This window comes from Plectropomus leopardus, chromosome 16, assembly GCF_008729295.1.
Source record: "Plectropomus leopardus isolate mb chromosome 16, YSFRI_Pleo_2.0, whole genome shotgun sequence".
In the NCBI taxonomy this organism is placed as follows: Eukaryota; Metazoa; Chordata; class Actinopteri; order Perciformes; family Serranidae; genus Plectropomus; species Plectropomus leopardus.
This window is the reverse complement of record NC_056478.1, coordinates 22,964,751-22,982,914: the sequence shown is the minus strand read 5'-3', so window position 1 is coordinate 22,982,914 and position 18,164 is coordinate 22,964,751. Positions and strand designations below refer to the sequence as shown.

Sequence of the window (18,164 nt, the reverse complement as noted above, 5' to 3'; positions counted from 1 at the left end):
GGTCCTGGGTCCATTCTGAATGGACCACAAGTGACTTGTGAACACGTCAAGTTATTTTGAAGTACAGTGAATTTCTGGCACAAAGCTTTTATTCTGAAGTGCTGTTTATTATGCCATTTTTTCCTCGGTATTCTAAGCCAATGTGTTGTTTATATTTTGTGAAATAAATCCGAATATGTGGCGATTGATCATGTGTGGACCTTGAACTAATGATAATGGAGAAATCTGAACCAGTTGGAAACCACTGTGTCAAAAGTAGACTGCTTGGATTTTATACTAACTTCAACAAAAACAAAAATAGGATGTTTTTCACTCGCTATTATCCACTGTTCTTTGGGACATGAGCTATATCAAGCTGTAGCAACACATATTTGTTTGGTCTAGGTCTTGTCATGCTGTGTTGACAATAATAAAAACATAAGAGAACACCTGCATATCCTTTACGCTGTAAAAATACTGATTTGGCAGCGAGCATGCTGCATTCTTGCTTCACAAACTGCTTCTCATGACATCATCGGCCCGTTTCACAACACCACCTTTCCCACCAAACTGCACACACACACATTTGATTGGCCTCATATGACACAATGGAATGAACTCCTTTCTTGTGAAACAGACTGTCTTATCTCTGTCAGTGCCTTGCTTCTGTAATAATTTACCATCCCGCATTTCTGCAAAACTCCAGTATTCCCTGAAGCCATGAATACCACCCACACCTACAGCGTGCATGCTGCAGAACTGGTACCACCAGTGTTTCATTACCATTTGCATTTAGATAAAAAGCTCTTTGATAGCAGCACTTCAGCAATACTTTCAGATATTACTTCTGCCTTTCAGTACAAGCATTAAGAGTAAATGTGAAACCTGCTTTGGCTGGACAACAATAGACTGTGTTGTAGATGGTTTTGTTTATGGGAAGCAGGGTGCTGCCGGGAAATGACGTGCAATTATCTGACTAATGTTGGATTTACCTGGAAACTCAAAAGGTCTTTATGTTAATCCATGTTCTTAAGATTGACATTAGTGATTCACACTCTGGCAAATGTGTGCAGCGCCTACTTTCCCATTGACTACTTTACGTTTTTGGAACAGGCCTGCACAAGTCACTGCCTGTTCTTCTCTGATGTTGTTCACCTACTTGTCATACTGGAAACGATTATAATCTTCCCTATGAAACTGTGTCAGGAGGCGTGGTAAAAGCAGCTATTATTTGTCAGCCAAAGAAACCTCACATACTGAGAGAGTACAATGCAAACAGTATCTTTGTTATGAACGCGAGAGACAAGGCTTCAGGTGTGTTGTTTTGCAGAGAACTTTAGAGAGATGCAGGATGCTTGTGCAAAGATTTTGAGTACTCCCCAGATAAATGAGAAATGGCTTTACTTTACTCAGAGTCCTTTTTTGCTAGACATAATTAAATTTAATCTTTAATTTCAGCTCATTAACACAGTATAATGTGCCGTAATTTAGAATTCCAAGGAACAGCTGCTTGCAATAGATTGATTGATTGGGAAAAGGCTGAGTCAGCTTTTTATCCTTGAAAGATCATGAATACGTAGAATTTTTCCTCTCAGACATTCAGCACGTCCACATTTCTGTCTCCATTTGTTTTTCCCCACTACGTGATCATTTTGGAGGCTGTAGTTCGTGTTGCCGGTGAAGTATATTGGGCGAAATTGACAGATATGTCTTTTATCTTGTTAACAAAATTCATACCCATAAGGATAGGCTGAATAACGGAGACACCTCTCTGTGAAACAAATGGCCACAAAGTGGAATCAACACTTCGATGACGCATTTTCAGCAAAATGAACACTGCCTCACTAAAACCAAGTCAACATGTATTTTCACTCATTCATTACAACAAGTGAGATAGTAGCAGCAAAACAAAGTTTATTGTTGCTTTAACATTTTGAGGATATCTAATTCACCTTAACAGCAGTATTATTTGACACTGTAAATTCTGTATTTTTGTCAGATAATAATCTTATTAGACAAAATTGACTAAAAATGTAGAAATGTGATAGTCAATAATTTGAATACTATATATATATATCTGTTTCCTCCTATTGGAGGGAACAGATACTGAGGGCTGAGGAACCAAGGGCCAAATTAGCCCCTTTTTACACACACTTTGTCCACCCACAGCCCAGTGTTAAGCTAAGCCAAGAGCTGTACAGTTGATACTGCTCTCCCACTAGCCCTGGATAAATGTCTGTTGGAACACTTAGATCATGTTAACAGTCTAACATTGTTGTTTACTTGGTCCCCTTTCACACTGAGAAGTTGCAGCCCCAGGTTTAGTCAATTTTCAGGGTATAAACCTTGCAAACTCAGGCCTAACCCTGCTCCAGATCTGACCCAGCAAGTCCTAGGCCAGTGGTTCTCAAACGTTTGGGTATCAAGACCCTCTTAAATTGACACACATTAGGTCGCTATAACAGACTGCCATTTGATAAGATTTTGCTTCAGGAGCTTTCATCTGTAAAGATTTAGGTTGTTAAATATTATTTATGTTTGGTTTTGCTGGCGGCTGGAGTCCAAAATTCAGTAGTTGTTGAAGACACTTGAAGAAATAACTGTAAAGGAAGTCAAACTAATGATCAGAATAGTGTGACTCTTACTCACATTGGGCTCACCTCAATAGTGGATTAAATTGTGAAAACAAATTTCCCATTTTTTGGGGACCCTCTAGAACTCCCTCAAGGACCCCTGGAGATCCCCAAACCCCTGTTTAAGAACCGCTGTCCTTAGCCTGGCGCTCAGTACAATGTGAAAAGCCTCCAATAAGTTCCAGCTGAAAGAGTAAATTAATGGTTTGCCATGTTAAAAAGAAATATTGACATAATATAATTTGACCATTTTGCATTTTGACCCCAAACTAATTGGTAATGACATGCTAAAACAGTTAAAATGATTTAACTCACTGGTTCAGGGAACAGTTTATCCATTGCGGGACAGTTTTGGAATAACACACCATAGTTGTCACTTTCATTATGACTTCAATTAGCTTGAAGCTACTTCCTGTTTCCCTGCACCTGATGACTCTTGTTGTCAGGTGTGATGCAAGTTATAAAACACAGTGTGGTGTAAATCTGTGCAAACATTTACAAACATACTCCTACTTCTTCAAGTCAACATATGAGTCACATTCAGAGCTACGTGCAGAGGGTTATCTCTGTGCGTGTGTGTGCGTGTGTGTAGGCCCTCAGGCAGCAGATGGAGGCCCTTCAGCAGCAGTTCAAACAGAGAGACTGTGATTGGTCCGGAGTTCGATGCCAGCTGGAGGAGCTGATCAGAGAAAACTCTGAGCTGAGGGAAAAAACAGCTGTTACGCCACAGTGCCGCTCAGTGGCCAACCGATGTGCCGCACAAACACAAACTGTACACCAAGAGGGACCAACACAGGTAAAATATATACAGTATTGTTCTATTTAGGTCACAAATAATATATCCTCCAGTTTGTAAGCACAGTTTACAAACTGTTGGCCCTTTCAATATAAACCCATCACATTATCTCAAGTGTGTTGTATTGTAAATAATTACAGTCAGTTTTAAGATATTTCTGTTAATACCTGTTATCTAAAGAAAAGTTGACGTTCAGATAATAATTTGGAGCTACTTTACTCCATTTCATTTAAATTCTGTGTAAATCTTGTTGGTATCATATTAGTCAAGTATATGATACACTGTTAAGTGGTCTTTAAGCACCCTGGCAATAATTTATGAGGACGGACAAAAGATGGTGTCAAAGCACTGACTAATCTCATTACATGTTTATGCAGTGCAAGTTGATATCCTCCCATTGCCAGTTCTGCCACTGCCCAAACTTGATTTTACTTTCCCAACCTAAACGCTTTGTTGCTGCTTCCTGTAAAAAAAAACAACTAAAAAAGCCACTGTTAGAAATTTAAATAATCAAAGATTCAAGCAGGGGTAGTAAAGATGGTATTTCGTATATATAATCACAATAAACTTAATTTTACTATGAAGATGGAGGTTTTCTTGATAATAATTTGGAAAAAAACAGTAAAACACATGGCTACTTGCTAAGTTTGCTTATAGAAATGTGTCTAAATCACCAAAAGCTTTAAATCAAAAACTGCATAGTACTTTATGCCATTATGACAATTTAGTACTGATGAAGATTTCTTAATATCCTGATGGACAGATGCAGCAGCTTCTCCCTAATGGGTGCAGCCTGGTGACTTTCAATAGCGGGACAAGGAAAGTAACCTCTGCAGACCAGAAGACGAAGACAGTCACATTCTTCAACGGAGACATCAAACACATTTTGGAAGATGGAAAAGTGGTGAGCTTTGCAGCTGCCTTTGTTACCTTGGTATTTTTAAAAATCAGAATCTAGTTTCGTTGTCAAGTACATTTACATATACAGGGAATGTGACTTGGTGTTTTTGTGCAAAAAAGATAACATAAAGAATAAAATAGTGAACTTAAATAGAATAGAACATAAGATAAAAAAATATAGAAGAAATTTAAATATATAAAATGACAAAATAGAAAATAAAGGACACAAAAAGTATGTACAAAAGGTGTCAAGGAGGGACTGTACATAAAGTTAATATTTAGATTTAAGATGCAGTAAGATCCTTTTTTTTGTTTGCATGGTTGTATTTTTGGGCTGATCATACTTGTCAACAACAATATTGATGTTTTTTTTTTAATGCACATGTGATACAGGTGTATTACTATGCTGGCTCACAGACGACACATACCATCCACACAAGTGGTCTGGAGGTCCTTCACTTCCCCAACAAGCAGATTGGTGAGAGAGCGTCTGACAAATCTACATCTGTCACTGTGATGGTTTGAGTTATGTATTATGCATTCCTCATTTCGTTCAGGTCCTCCTTCCATATGCCACGTTCCCTTTTTATTTTAAACAAGCCTGGCCAACTGTGAGGAAAGGAGGATGCACATTGTTATCACATTGTTAAAGTTTTGTGTTTAGACAAAATCCTATGAAAGATTTATAGCTTTTACTCCGGATTTCTTTTAAAATTATCTGTCCATTGGACAGTGGATCTCAATTTGAACAGGAAATTAGTAGGGCAAATAGTGTTTTTATCAAAAAATACTGATTTGATTTTCTATTGATACAATCAGCTTATAATGCATTATATCAATTTTTACAGAATAATAATCTCAGGAGGTTTTAAATATACTGTTTTAAGGACATACTCAAGAAACTGACGATATTCTGAGTAGTGATTACAAGTACAATACAAAATCAATATGCAGTATGTTTCAAAGCATCACTTTTAATATTGATGTGAGTTAAGCATTCATGAAAAATAGATAAACCCGTGTTTTCTGTTGAAAAAAAGGTCTTTTAAGACCATTACTTGATATTTTTACTATTGACATCTGCTGACCAAAAAAAAAAGAGTTAAACATTCATCATCATTTATCATGTAAAACATGAGTCCAAATAATGTTACTCCATAACTGCTGAATTATCGCTCATAAGTTTAAAAATTTAAGTGTGGATGAAAAAGATATCATAGGTTTAGATTTTCAAAATATAGAAGTTGAAGATGAAGATAGAAGATGTCTACAGGAACACTTTCATTCATACATGATATATCTCATTATAAATCTCACTGTATTCATGTCCGATGAAAGGTTTCCATAGGCAACCAGAGTACCGCTGACCCTGCAATACAAACATTATCTGAACAAATTTAACTGATGTTTATAATATATATTAGATTTATTAAAATTCTAGACAGATTGGCATGCTGACATCAGAATGTTCCCGTTTAATCACATTTTAATACTGTTGGTAAACATCTCCAGCAGAAAATGGAAACATTTACAGACACAAGTCTATGTCTGCAGCTCATAGTCTTTCATTTGTAATGTGTCTCTTTCTGTAACAGAGAAGCGACACCCTGGGGGGAAGAGAGAGATCTTATTTCCAGACCAGACCATCAAGTATTTGGAGCCCGACGGCAGCGAGAGGACAATCTTCTCTGATGGCACCATCGTTCACCTTTCACCGTAAGACTGAAGTCACAGCTCTGTTTCAGGATCAGCTTCAGGGTCAGACCGCCAGAATGATTAGACTGCCATTAAAGTGGCAGCTGACAGGTATCTTAATTAATAGATAACAATATAAGTACACTATGCAGTAATCAGTAGAGGACATAATGGAATTTGATATCAAAACCTTAATGCGAAGGGATGGAAAAATCATCTTATTCTCCACATTATGACAGTATCATATTCTGCAGTCTGTGTGTGACATATTTAAACCTAAGTCTATTTTTGTTGTTGTCATTTTGCATAATTTTATCCTCATATAACCAAAATCTTTCCTTCCATATTTCGTCTGTTTGGAAATTTTGGGCTGTCTGCTATAAATTTAAATAAAGGTTTGTCACTGTGAACAAGATTTGGCTACATAGCATGAGAGTGTAATACACAACCTGCTGGTAGGTCAGTGGTGTTTAATGAGATTACAAATCATTTATGTAAGTTTGTAGTATTTCTGTTTATTGTTGAATTTGTGATTTGAGCAGCAACAGAATTGATGCAAAAATAAGAAAACAGCCAGACACAGTTAAGTTTGTTAATAAGCTGCATAAATTAAATAGTTTTGTTTGTTTTGGGTTTTTTTTTTACGTCAAACATATTTACTAAATCTACTACTATATTCCTGTTACTCACAGCTGGTGCAGAAAGTTTTAAAGTCTGACATAATGAGCCCTCACTCAGACATAATTTAAAAAAGGGCTGCGCCAGAAAACACTCCCTGCTTACTATACATACCATCTGTCATTTTTTCTGATGGTCTGAATTGTACATTTTTAAATCCATGCACTATACAATGTCCTCAAAAATTGCCTAATGGCACAAAAAAAATATTCTGCAGACAATCCCATGATGCAATGCTTTGCATTTCACAAATGCAAAAATTACTGTTGAGCAACTTTATAACTGTCAGTGATGACGCTTATAACTAGTAAGTTTCAAAATCTCAATTTACCTCTGACTAATGAGTAAACCACTGAGCGTCTGTTTTTATATGAAATAGTGAGTGAGTAAACAAGGGAGTGAGTTCAGACTCAGCCAAATATGTTCAGTTATCTGTTAGTTCCTGATGAACTCATGAATGTACAGACAATTTATAAATAACAAAATGTGATGACTTTAAGGCAAGCTCTTATGTTTTAAGAGCATTTTTTTCCTATGATTTCATAGAAGATTTATGGACATTTATTCACAATGACCAATAAAAACAATACATCTTTGGATACTGTAAGTCACACTGAATTAGAAATGTGTGTCATGTCTGAGAAGGAGGACAAACTTTGATGCAAATTGTGAGAATCAGGTTAATGTACCTTAACATTCTGCATGAGCTGTGTTGCTTCCAACACACAACACACTTCCTTGCTGTGGGATTTGGTGGGTGGGACAAATGCAAAGGCGAAATTACAATAATTAACTTTCTGTTTTGTTATTCAGTACAGTTAACACTGACGCCAATGGACATCTATGTTTTATTGTTAATTACTTAAGTATTAGAAAGCGCAAGCTAAAATGTTGTGGCTATGTTACTTATGAAAACACTGTACTGATGCACTAATCTGAGATTAAAGGTGGTCATTCATTCGTTGTCCCCCCTGGATCATCGTCTCTTCCAGATCAGGTGAGAAGATGATCGATTTCCCCAGTGGTCAGAGAGAGATCCACACTTCCCAGTACAAGAGGAGAGAGTATCCTGATGGGACAGTTAAGACCATCTATCCCAACGGACGACAGGAAACCAAGTACGCATCAGGCAGAGTACGCATCAAGGAGAAGGAAAAAGTCACCATCTGACATCTTAAATGAACACATGTTCATATGTGTAAGTGTGAGATGGAGAGTGTTTAGTGTGTGTGTTCAGGGATGTTGTGCAGTGGAAATACCTTTCCATTATGTTTTAAATGAGGATCAGTAAAGCAGTGAAAATATATTGCACTAATTTTATCATACAACTCAAACACACCCATAGAGTTAATAATCAGTAACTAATAATTTAGTGAATAATAGTAAATAATAATTTGCTTATAGACTTTTAACCCATATTTTTGAAAGAAACCACACTTATTTGCTCAAGGTTTAAAAGTTTAAATACTTTTTTAATACTAGGCATCTGAAAGCGGGTAGCAATGTCGCTCCAGTTTTCAAAGGATTACCTAATTTAAATGCATACAAATAACATACCCTTTGCGGGTGCTTTTATTTTTAATTTTAGGGTTCTGTTTGGCCTTTTAGCACAGGTTTAGCGCCCACAAAAGCCACATGGATTTTTTTATGAATACACCCATGGCTGTCCGAAAGAATTTTCCTGTGAAAATACTTTGGCGTACAGGAGTAATGTGTTATACATTTCTGTTTTCTTAGACATAACAGAAACTGAAAGGAAAATCTATAGAAAAAAAATCAGTGCTTAGCAACCAATCCAAAATAAATAAAACACATCACTTTAAGTGGCTTTGAAGCATTGGCTGAGCAATGGAGGATCCTTTGGCCCCCACAACAGTGAATCAAAGTCTTCCTCACCATCTGTCTCCTTCTTCACCTCCTCCTCTTCTCCTCTCCTCATCCTCTTGCCTGATGTCCGACTTTTTGCCAACTGAGCAGTGATCTTGTGAAGCTCCTGTATGACGAGTTTAACATCCAGTTCATGCTGTGAGGCCCTCAGAGTAGCCGCATTAAATGGGAACGTCCGAATGAAGTCTCCAACTCTGAGCGGAGGAATGTGTTGTCCGTTCAATGCCAGGGTTCTTTCCATCTTCACGGGTTTGTCACTCCCGCTGTGAAACAATCGAAATATTTGGTCATTATGGTAAATGAATGGTTGGACCTTTTGAAAGTTAACGTCTTTGTACAGAATACCAGCCAGTAGCTGCTTCAGTATACTAACCTTACACTAACCCTAACTTTAAAAAAACATCTTAAGCCATAAAATATACTTTGTAGCATCATGCCCAACATTTTGTCTTTGGCCAAGCTTCCAAAACATGTAAGTCAAAAGAAACAAAAAGTTGAAACTAAGAAAGATGAAGTAATTATAAAGGTTTTAATAGGGGTGACCCCAACTAATATTAACAAAGTTTAATCTGATTCAGTCCGTCTTGCTTGTTCCTGTTGAATAACTGAATCTTTTTCTTTTTTGGTTTTTGACCCACTGGTCCATGTTCCACATTTCCACACCAGCAAAAGAGCTGAAACACCCTATCAACCAATTTGCCTTCTAGACTTGGCATGAAATCGTATTTTATGACCGGATGTGTTTGATCCAGTGCTGTTTGTTGTGAGTTGCCGCTGTGTGTTTGTGTGTGGGTGCAGCAGAGGCACTGTCCAAAGTACTGATGGAGAGCTGAGAGGAAAGACAGACAGACAAAACGACAGACAGACACGTCCCTTAATTTGAAGGGAAATCTTTAGAAAACATCACAATTCAATACCACTAGGAGCAACTCTTTGTACTAGGTTGCTTTGTGAAAACAGCCCCACATTTTCAGTTACAACTGTGATGATTCAGCTATGAGTCTGACAGCAAAATCAGGTTCCTTTGATCAAATTGATGAATAGTCAGTTATTCGTGGTCACCCCTAGATTTTAGTATGTGTCTTAAATTCAGGTGAAGATCTTTCCTGTAGACAAGTGTTTATAATGTTAAATTCTGCAGTCACACAGCATATGTGCTATAATGTTTTACAAAGGGACGCATTGTTTTGCTTATACAAACTCACTGTATATACCTGTAAATGTTCGGGAGCTTGAAGGACATGGAAGACAGTCTGAGTCCCGGCCCCCTGTGTGGGATATCGCGTATCGTAGAGGAAACGTCCGTCTCTCCTGAAAGCTCCATTTCAGCTTCTGTTTCACTGTCGTCATGGTTTGTAACTTCAGACATGTGAAGACTCCTGTTGTCCGTCAGCCGCGGTGCAAGAGCTGGACATGTCTGTCTGTTTACCACTGAGACATTTGTCCTTGAATGCGGGCCGAGTATCAGGTTCAGGGTCTTGTCAGTGTGGGTTTTGTTGGCTGTGGTGTTTACTGTCTTGCTGCTGGTTGCATATGTCTTGTTCAAGTCAACAGGGGGAAGGTGTCCTTGGTAGTCAGCTACAAAAGGATGGTGTTTGGACTCTCTTTGGTTCATCTTTTCAAGCTGGCGATGAGTTTTTATCAGAGGGAGTTTCTGTGAGGACTGGCAACCACTTCTTCGCTTCTGGAATTTATTTTCTTTAAACTTGGAGGGAGCATGGAAACATGGCTGCTTGTACCCTCGTCTCTGATACGCCCTCTCTCTCAAGCTGTCAGTCAATGTATAGTTCATCAAGTCAATCAGATCTCCGATTAGCCCTTTCTTCACAGTAATATCCGCTTGGCAGTCCAAAGTCAGTGCAGGGCTGTAGTTGACCTCCAGCAGCCAAGGTTTAAACTTGACGTCAATCAGGATGTCAAAGCCAAACAGCTCCACGCAGTTTGGACAGGGGGGGACAGATGGAGCAATGGTGAGGAGTGTCAAAGTGACAATGTTAATGATCTTCTGCCACAAAAGAAGCTCGTGGATGTCCTGGCTGTGGAGAAAATGCCGGAACTTGCTCATGGTCCACTTGCACCCTTGGCCCACTCTCTCTTTCTCAGTCTTGTAGAAGGGGCCGAACTTATTGATGCTGGTGTTGGTGAGATGAGCATACAGGTTGTGCAGAGACGACAGGTTGTACTTCTCCGTGGCAAAACGAACCAGACCTTCCTGATGGATGTAAACAGTCAGTGGGTGGAAGCTCTTTACACATACGTAGATCCGCAGGTCAAACTTGTAGCCAGAGATCAGCAGAGGATTACTGATGTACCTCTGGACGATCACAGAGCAGTCGTAGACCAAGTCCTTAATATCGTCAAAGATGAAGATCCCTCTGCCTCTGGAGAGATCCACAGGTTTACATATCCAGTAGACTGCCGCCCCTCGGGTCAGACGCAGTTTGTTGTACTCAGACAGGAAGCGTGTGTAGTCGTTGGGGAGGATGAACGCGGTGGGACTGAAGTCGTAGAGAGAGGAACCAAATGTAGCTCTCATTCTCCTCAGGTTGCGTGCCAAGCAGTCCTTCCAGAAGAAAAAGAAATCAATCTTTTAGAGATGGTTTGATATTCTTGGCAAAGGTTCTATTTACACCTGATATAAACATGTGATCTTTAACTGGATAATGACATCCGATCAATAAGTCTTTTCATTTACATTATTATCTTAATTTAGCCTGCACCATAGTCATTTATTAGGTACGGTTGGCAGGTGCAAGGAAACTATTCTACATATATTGATATAATTCATTTCATTTAAGTCCCTTTTATGAGGGAAGACTTACTTACTTCACGAACATCACTAAATACAGAAGATAGAGACAAAGTAGGCAGCACATGTCAGACCATCATCACCTTGCGTGTGATGCCAACAGTCTTGGGATGGTGGTTTAGGCGCTGCCATGGCATCAGGTTGAGATACTCTGAGTTGCGAAATGCAGAGCCCCGCCAGTACAGGTTCCAGTCTTTTTCCTCTCGTTCTTCCTGGTCATATTCCTCCCATCCTCGCTCCAGAAGCACCTCCCTCACAACCTCTGGACCTCTGTCATGTAGTCTGAACACAAATGCTGCAGCCATGCAGCATTGTCAACTGTAGATATACAGCAGATACATAGAAGAGAAACATGCATCATTGACATCAGAGCTTTCAAAGTTACTGCATGAAACAAATCTGGATCCAAAATCCCAATATAATATAATGTAATGTAAATTACATAATATAATAAATTATAGTATATCAATTTATATCTAGACTTTACTACACTATACTGCACTATACTATACTATAGTATACTATACTGTACTATTGATATCATTATATCAAATTTCCATCACAAATAAATGTCCGTAAGTCCACTTAGAAATCATCATAGAAAAAAGAAACTTTTGAACTTACCTGAGATTTATCACACTTTTAAGTTTTGTTCAGTATCACCTGTTGTCTGTACATCATGATTACACTGCAATTAGGAACTGCTAATCACAAATTTGGCATCCTGTTAATTGTGCCAATCTATCTATCTATGTGTAAACAAATACAGGCTCCCCCCACCTCCGCCAGTGAAATAGATCCCGTCTGAATGGAAATAATTACAAACACACAGTTTAACATTTTATCCACTGGCTGCTCTAAAAGCACTTAGTGAGCTAAAGCATTTACACGGTGAATCTGAGAAGCCCAAATAAACCTGACACCTTCAGTGTGCCAGCTCACTAACAGGCAAATTCAATGTGCTGAATGTTGTCACTTGTCACATTACACAAACACAGTTTAAAAGCAAAGAAAAAGTTCTGCATTTCAGACTGACAAAGATTTACAATTGCATTCACACATAATCGTGACGCTCACTTCTTAACAAGACAAAAAACACTGATAAAGAAAATAATGATGCTGATTTTCCCCGAGCACTTTGCAGTTAAAAATGTGAAATTGCAAGGAATAGATGAGCCTTTTCTATACAGAGAATGATAAATTAATGGAGGAGGCACTAAAACATACACGAATACTACACAAATATCTGAGCTGGGAATTTTTCCAATTCTCAAATTAATATCAAAAATAGCCCACAAAAATAAGGAATTACAATGTCATGGGAAAAAATGTGATTCGTCTTACCTTTGAATTCTGAATGCACATTAATTAATAGTCTTATTCTCTTTGTCAGGTGAGTGAATGATCGATGGTGAGAGTCATTCCTCTCAGTGATTCTGAGGTGTAGACAGTCTGCTCTCTTAGCTCCTCCTCCAGACATACAGAGACACAAACAGGCTCACAGTGTCCTTCAGACAGGTTTACATGTAGTAGGCAGGACAATGGTTGTCAGAGAAACGAGTGCCGACTGTTAGCTCTGTATTATGTATGCCTGCTGTTACTGTAGAGATAAACTCTTGCTGTTAGTTAAAACTAAAAAAATAACTAATTACTCTAAAGAGCATTTACTTAATACTCTGAGGAATGTTTTGCAATCTTGCAATCACAGCAAGAGTATGCACTGTATGTAGAAATACGATACCAGTCAGGAAAAGAAAAATGGTGAAGTTACATAAAGGTCTGTGTATTATAGCTTTGGATATTACCTGCTTGAGTTAAAAAGAACAAAAAAAACCACTGTGGCCATTTAAAAAATGCAGACCTGCAGTTTAAAAAGACAGCTCTGCAAAACAATTCTACCTTTACGGGTTAATAGTGATCTTTTTTTTTTTTCTTTTTTTTTTTTACATTTTTTAACACTTGTAAGTTAAAATATAATTTAGTAGGGGCATTGTTAAAGTTGCCTGGTAATGGGCATTTACATTTTTTTCTCCTCTCTATTGACATATGAGGGCAGAAAAGTATTGCAGTCCAGAAATTTAATTCAGGTACACTAGCTCTAGCAATGAATGTTCATTTAAAGAGCTAAGTCTATTATTCAGAGGTGTAGGTATTAGGAGGGAAGCAGGGGACATGTCCCCCTCAATATTTAGAGCATGCATTTGTCACCCATTCTCACTCTCAGCTCATCAAATAGTAACGCTTGGTCAGGGGCTCATCAGGTGCCCCTCCTGCATTAGTTTTGGAGGTTCAGGGACGGCATGTCAGCTTATGCTCAGTACATGCATTGTCTCTTTAAAATAAATACTTAAATTCATCATCTTTTTCAAAATAAACTTATGTTGGTAAAAAAAAAAAGGCTTATTTCCTTAGAAATAAGTTTAATAAAAGTAATTTAGCAAAAAATAATGTTTTGTCTTAAAATAAGTATGTTTGACATATGTCACTAGCATAGCATGCTGCACAAATTAGAACGCTACGACTTTCTTAAAACAACTCAATTTGCTTTTGGTTTTACATGGAACACTGAAAGAAAAAAATGAACATAACTCTATTTTTTTTAATAACTTTATTAGATCTCACAGCATATGCAGATTAACCAACAGGGATCCCACTCACTTTTACCATCCATACACTGAATTCATCCGCTCATCTAGAAAAAAGAAACACATTTTAGTATTGTTGGATTACTTCCTGTCTGCTCAAACGGACACCCGAGAACAGGGTCATAATGGGAACCAGTAGTAAAGAGGTTGTTACCGCAGCGGTAGAGTCGGTTCAGTCTCTGTATATCCAGGTGGCTGAGATGTGTTCTCTGACCCATCTGTACTCCGCTCTGCTTGGCCAACATTGTTGGACTTCCATCTCGACTGAAAAAATATCTGCAACAAAACAGAAGAATATTTGCTAAATGTGTGTGTAACAGACTTCTAGTCATCCTGGCTTGGCATTCAGTATTAGTTAAAAGGCTGGGAAAAAAGTTGAAAAATTAAGCTACTCAGAACAAAATAACTAAGAAAAAACAATTGTAGAAGAGAAAGACATGAGGATGGGTTAGGACTTACTTTCCGTAGTGCATTATGGAATTGACGTCATATGGCAGGTTCAGAGTGTTTCCACGTCTCACCTTAAAGTTTCTCCCTCTCCCTTAAAATCAAAGATGTTTTATTATACTTTTTACAGCCATGCAGACATGTTCTAAATATAGGAGCTGCATCTAAATACTTTATGCTAATCTTCTAAATCTAAAGTACCTTTTTTGGTTTCATTTTTGGGAAATATGTTGTAGTCTGGAATGCTTTCTGTCTGCTAGTTTAGCTTTTTACCATGCATTAAGTATTCCCACTTCTGCCCCCAAGTGGCAAAAAATATAAATGCAGTTTTTAATTGCAAAAAGTACACACCATTTGGTGACAGTCAGCGTTTTTTGATTGTTTTTTACAGAGATGTTTACCTGGTATGATGTTATGCCACTGCACATCAATGTATTGATCCCGATCCTCACGGGTGTGTTCGTGATGCAGTCCCAGAGCGTGAATGATCTCATGGCAAAGGTTTCCCACGCTGCACGAGCGGGCGTAATACACTGGCTGGGCTCCTCCTTGACAACCAACAAAGGATGCACAGCTAGAGAGACAAACAGAAGCCAGTAAGACAATTTCTCAGTGACCTGTAGTGGCACGGAGACATGCAGAAAGTTTTGGTTTATTTGGCCAGGTTTCAACATGTGTCAAATGTTTTTCCTCCACTCCAACATTATACAGGCCATTTAAAAATTATACTAGAGAGGTTCTGTTAACTTGTCAGTGGAACTACTTTCTGCTAAATAAATAGTCCCTCTAAATACCCCTACACAGTGAGATCCACGTATATTAGAGCAAAGATGTGGCACTGCTTTTACTGTTATTTCTATAAATGTACATTTACGTCATAATGGTCAATGTCAGAAAACATAGTTTAAGTTACCTCCAACATATTAGATAAGCCTGGTTCCATACCTCTTTTTAAAAAAATTTTCAGCAATTTAAATAATTAACCACACTAAAAGTGACAGTTCAGTCTGGCTTGTATTTTGATAAAAGACACTCTGATCATTTTAAATTTTTCTTTACCTCCTTACAGTATGTTTTAGAACTTATTTACTCTGATATTGTGTATTGCCTTATATTAGAGAGGCCTGGATTGAAACTGGAGGGGAGCGCTCACAGTCAGGGCCGAACGATCAGCTTGGCTGTAATATCTTACACCACTTCTTAAAAGAATCTTTTACCCCAGAAATTATCCCAATTTTACTTCAGTTGTCTTACATTAGTCAGTTTTATGGTAAAATCTACCATAATCATTTAAATGTATTGATGGTAGTGTGATGCTGAGATATTTTATATTTTCTGTTTTGAGAAGTGCTTATTAACACAACAACAAAAATTCAGCATGGGTTTATACCATGAAAGACAAGAGAAAGTATCCTTTTTCTGTCATTGGGTGAACTAACCCTTTAACAGAAATACTTCTCACCCCTTGCCATTCTTGAACTTCAGGTAGTTCAGCTCTGTGGTGTGTGGTACGAAGCGGATGCAGGTGAAATCTGATATCATCTTGAAGGCGCTGAGGATGTTAAACTCTTGATCAGCTGTTGAAAGGAAAACAAAGCAAATGTTTTGTTTTCTGCACTTTAGAAGTCAAACATTAGATGTTACTGCACAACCAACCAGAACATCCTGTGTGTGATCTGAGACACAGCAGATCTCAGTTTTATGACTCAACGTTAGGGGGATTCAACAAAGTGCTATTCACGGAGCTCCCCAAAGACAGAGGACCATGGAGAGGGTTGTGCTTTTTTTTTTTTTTTTTTTGCTTAGGAATGATGGTCAGCTGTCAGCTGTTTGCAGCTCAGTTGATGCGACAGAGGGTTATGGGTCAGAATAGCCATAAAAGCCATATTTTTGGCATACTATATAGTGTGGTAGTACTGGTATTTGAGTAATCACAAAAGTCAATGTTAAGTGATTTTGTCTTTCCTACATAGTTATTTTGTGTCATGTGTGCAATGCAAGATAAGTTACAGCGTGAGTTAACTTGCACGTTCTTATTTTAACACTGACTGATCTTTTCTTAAACGTAACGTAGTTAACCAAACTGCAACAGCAACCTACCCAGCTCATAGGTGATGGCATAGGGCACGATGGCATCTGCCCACAGGGTCATGACAGCATTCCTGTCCTCCTATAAGTTCACACACATTATTCCAACATTTGGACACTTTAACACAAACAATCTTCATCGTTTTAGTTTTAAATGTTCTGAACTCAAGACAATTAAAGTCTGATAAATTCTGCAGTTGTTTCAATGCTTAAATATTTGTATTATTTGTATTAATATTTAGAAGAAATTCCTGCCAAAATTCAGATTAAATTTTATTTTAAAAAGGCCAAATTATTCCCATCAACAGTTTCCTGCTGTTTATTTATTTTTTATTTTTTCTTTACTTGAGTATTTAATTTTGTATTTGGTTTTGGAGGTCAGTGTTGTACTTTTTACTCTCCTAAATTTATTTAATCATATTAATTACTATTTCAGATTATGTATACAGGAAAATATAAATTGATAAATTATGATGTATTATAGGTTAGGCTACCCAGCAGCATATAAAGTAGCTGGAATTAGCTCCAGCAACATTGTGCTTTCTTATTAATGCATCAATAATTACCATACAGTTCTTTTTTATTCTAAAACTGGAAATTTTGAATAATTCTACTTTTGTACTTGTATAATGTGATGTGAGGTTCTTCCCCCACTGTTCATAGGTGAAACTGCAGCTCTCTTCCAGCTGGGTGGTAAAAAAAAAAAAGAAAAAGTTCTCCATCTTACCTGAATCAAAATGTCTCCCTCTTGGACAACCATTTCTTCCTGAAGCTCTATTTCACAATAAAAACACGGTCAAGCAGTAGCCTATATGTACAGATTTTTTGGGTCATATTTTACATGTATTTATGTTTACCTTCTAAGGTTTCTGCACTGGCTTCCTGTGGCTTAAGCACCGAAACAACTATACCTACAAAAAAAAAAAAAACAACAACAACTGAGAATTTATTCACATTATTCAAAAACACAAAACAAATCCCAAGTTTTAAAAATCAATGAGCACAAACCTGGGGCAGGATGAGTTGTATTTTGTGTGTCATTTAAGGGAACGGCACCAACTGACAAGAGAGATCCAGTGAAATACTGGCAGTAACAAGGTCATTTTATTAAGATTATTTATTTAAATAAACTAGACAATCTACCTTTTAAAGCTTCTGTAGTTTCTGGCTTCGGCACATCATGCATAGAAGTGACAGTAACATTATCTACAGAAATCAAAGAATTCCTCATAAATAATTGGTATACTTCAGAAAATGTAAAAAGTGCAAATCAATCCAGTGAACACCAACCTGGTGCAGGACTGGTGGCCTCCTGGGTCAGATGTATGGGGACACCAACGACTACTACATGAAGAGAAAGAGCAAATAATCAGCATTATGTAGCAGAATATCTGCAGTTTAAAAGTGTCAGTTCATACCTGCTGATGTGCAGATGAAGAGCAGAAGCCACATCGTGCAACTTCCCAAAATTTAAACACAGACAGAGGCTGGTTGCTGCTGGGTTTCTGATAAAAAAATCTGTTAGCCCTGTTACCACCAACCACCTCAACAGGTGTGATCACTTCACACGAATTATGACCTTTGAGCTTCAGCCTGAACCAGAGGAC

The 18,164-nt window shown here is 37.8% G+C and overlaps 3 protein-coding genes across 5 annotated transcripts; 1 reads left to right on the top strand and 2 right to left on the bottom strand.

Moving 5' to 3' along the window:
* Nucleotides 1–699: 699 nt before the first annotated feature.
* si:ch211-140l13.3 (centromere protein J) lies at nucleotides 700–7,992 on the top strand. Its single transcript, XM_042503954.1, has 6 exons — nucleotides 700–741; nucleotides 3,205–3,408; nucleotides 4,172–4,312; nucleotides 4,702–4,786; nucleotides 5,904–6,024; nucleotides 7,674–7,992. Exons 1-6 carry the CDS (start codon nucleotides 700–702, stop codon nucleotides 7,849–7,851), a joined length of 771 nt encoding a protein of 256 aa, XP_042359888.1. The 3' UTR covers nucleotides 7,852–7,992.
* A 315-nt stretch (nucleotides 7,993–8,307) lies between these two features.
* ttll2 (tubulin tyrosine ligase-like family, member 2) lies at nucleotides 8,308–11,682 on the bottom strand. Its single transcript, XM_042503953.1, has 3 exons — nucleotides 11,461–11,682; nucleotides 9,783–11,131; nucleotides 8,308–8,831 (listed from the first exon to the last, which is right to left on the bottom strand). The coding sequence occupies exons 1-3, from the start codon at nucleotides 11,680–11,682 to the stop codon at nucleotides 8,501–8,503; spliced, it is 1,902 nt and encodes a 633-aa protein (XP_042359887.1). The 3' UTR covers nucleotides 8,308–8,500.
* A 2,290-nt stretch (nucleotides 11,683–13,972) lies between these two features.
* Nucleotides 13,973–18,120, bottom strand: LOC121955822 (hatching enzyme 1.2-like). Of its 3 annotated transcripts, none has more exons than XM_042503909.1 (12): nucleotides 17,976–18,120; nucleotides 17,848–17,901; nucleotides 17,701–17,763; nucleotides 17,566–17,616; nucleotides 17,415–17,468; nucleotides 17,285–17,331; nucleotides 16,570–16,639; nucleotides 15,932–16,046; nucleotides 14,871–15,043; nucleotides 14,482–14,563; nucleotides 14,177–14,298; nucleotides 13,973–14,069 (listed from the first exon to the last, which is right to left on the bottom strand). In XM_042503909.1, the coding sequence occupies exons 1-12, from the start codon at nucleotides 18,007–18,009 to the stop codon at nucleotides 14,038–14,040; spliced, it is 897 nt and encodes a 298-aa protein (XP_042359843.1). In that variant the 5' UTR covers nucleotides 18,010–18,120; the 3' UTR covers nucleotides 13,973–14,037. The 3 variants fall into 3 exon arrangements, with proteins under 3 accessions (XP_042359843.1, XP_042359844.1, XP_042359845.1); XM_042503910.1 differs by having other exon boundaries at nucleotides 17,415–17,462; XM_042503911.1 differs by lacking the exon at nucleotides 17,566–17,616.
* Nucleotides 18,121–18,164: the final 44 nt, after the last annotated feature.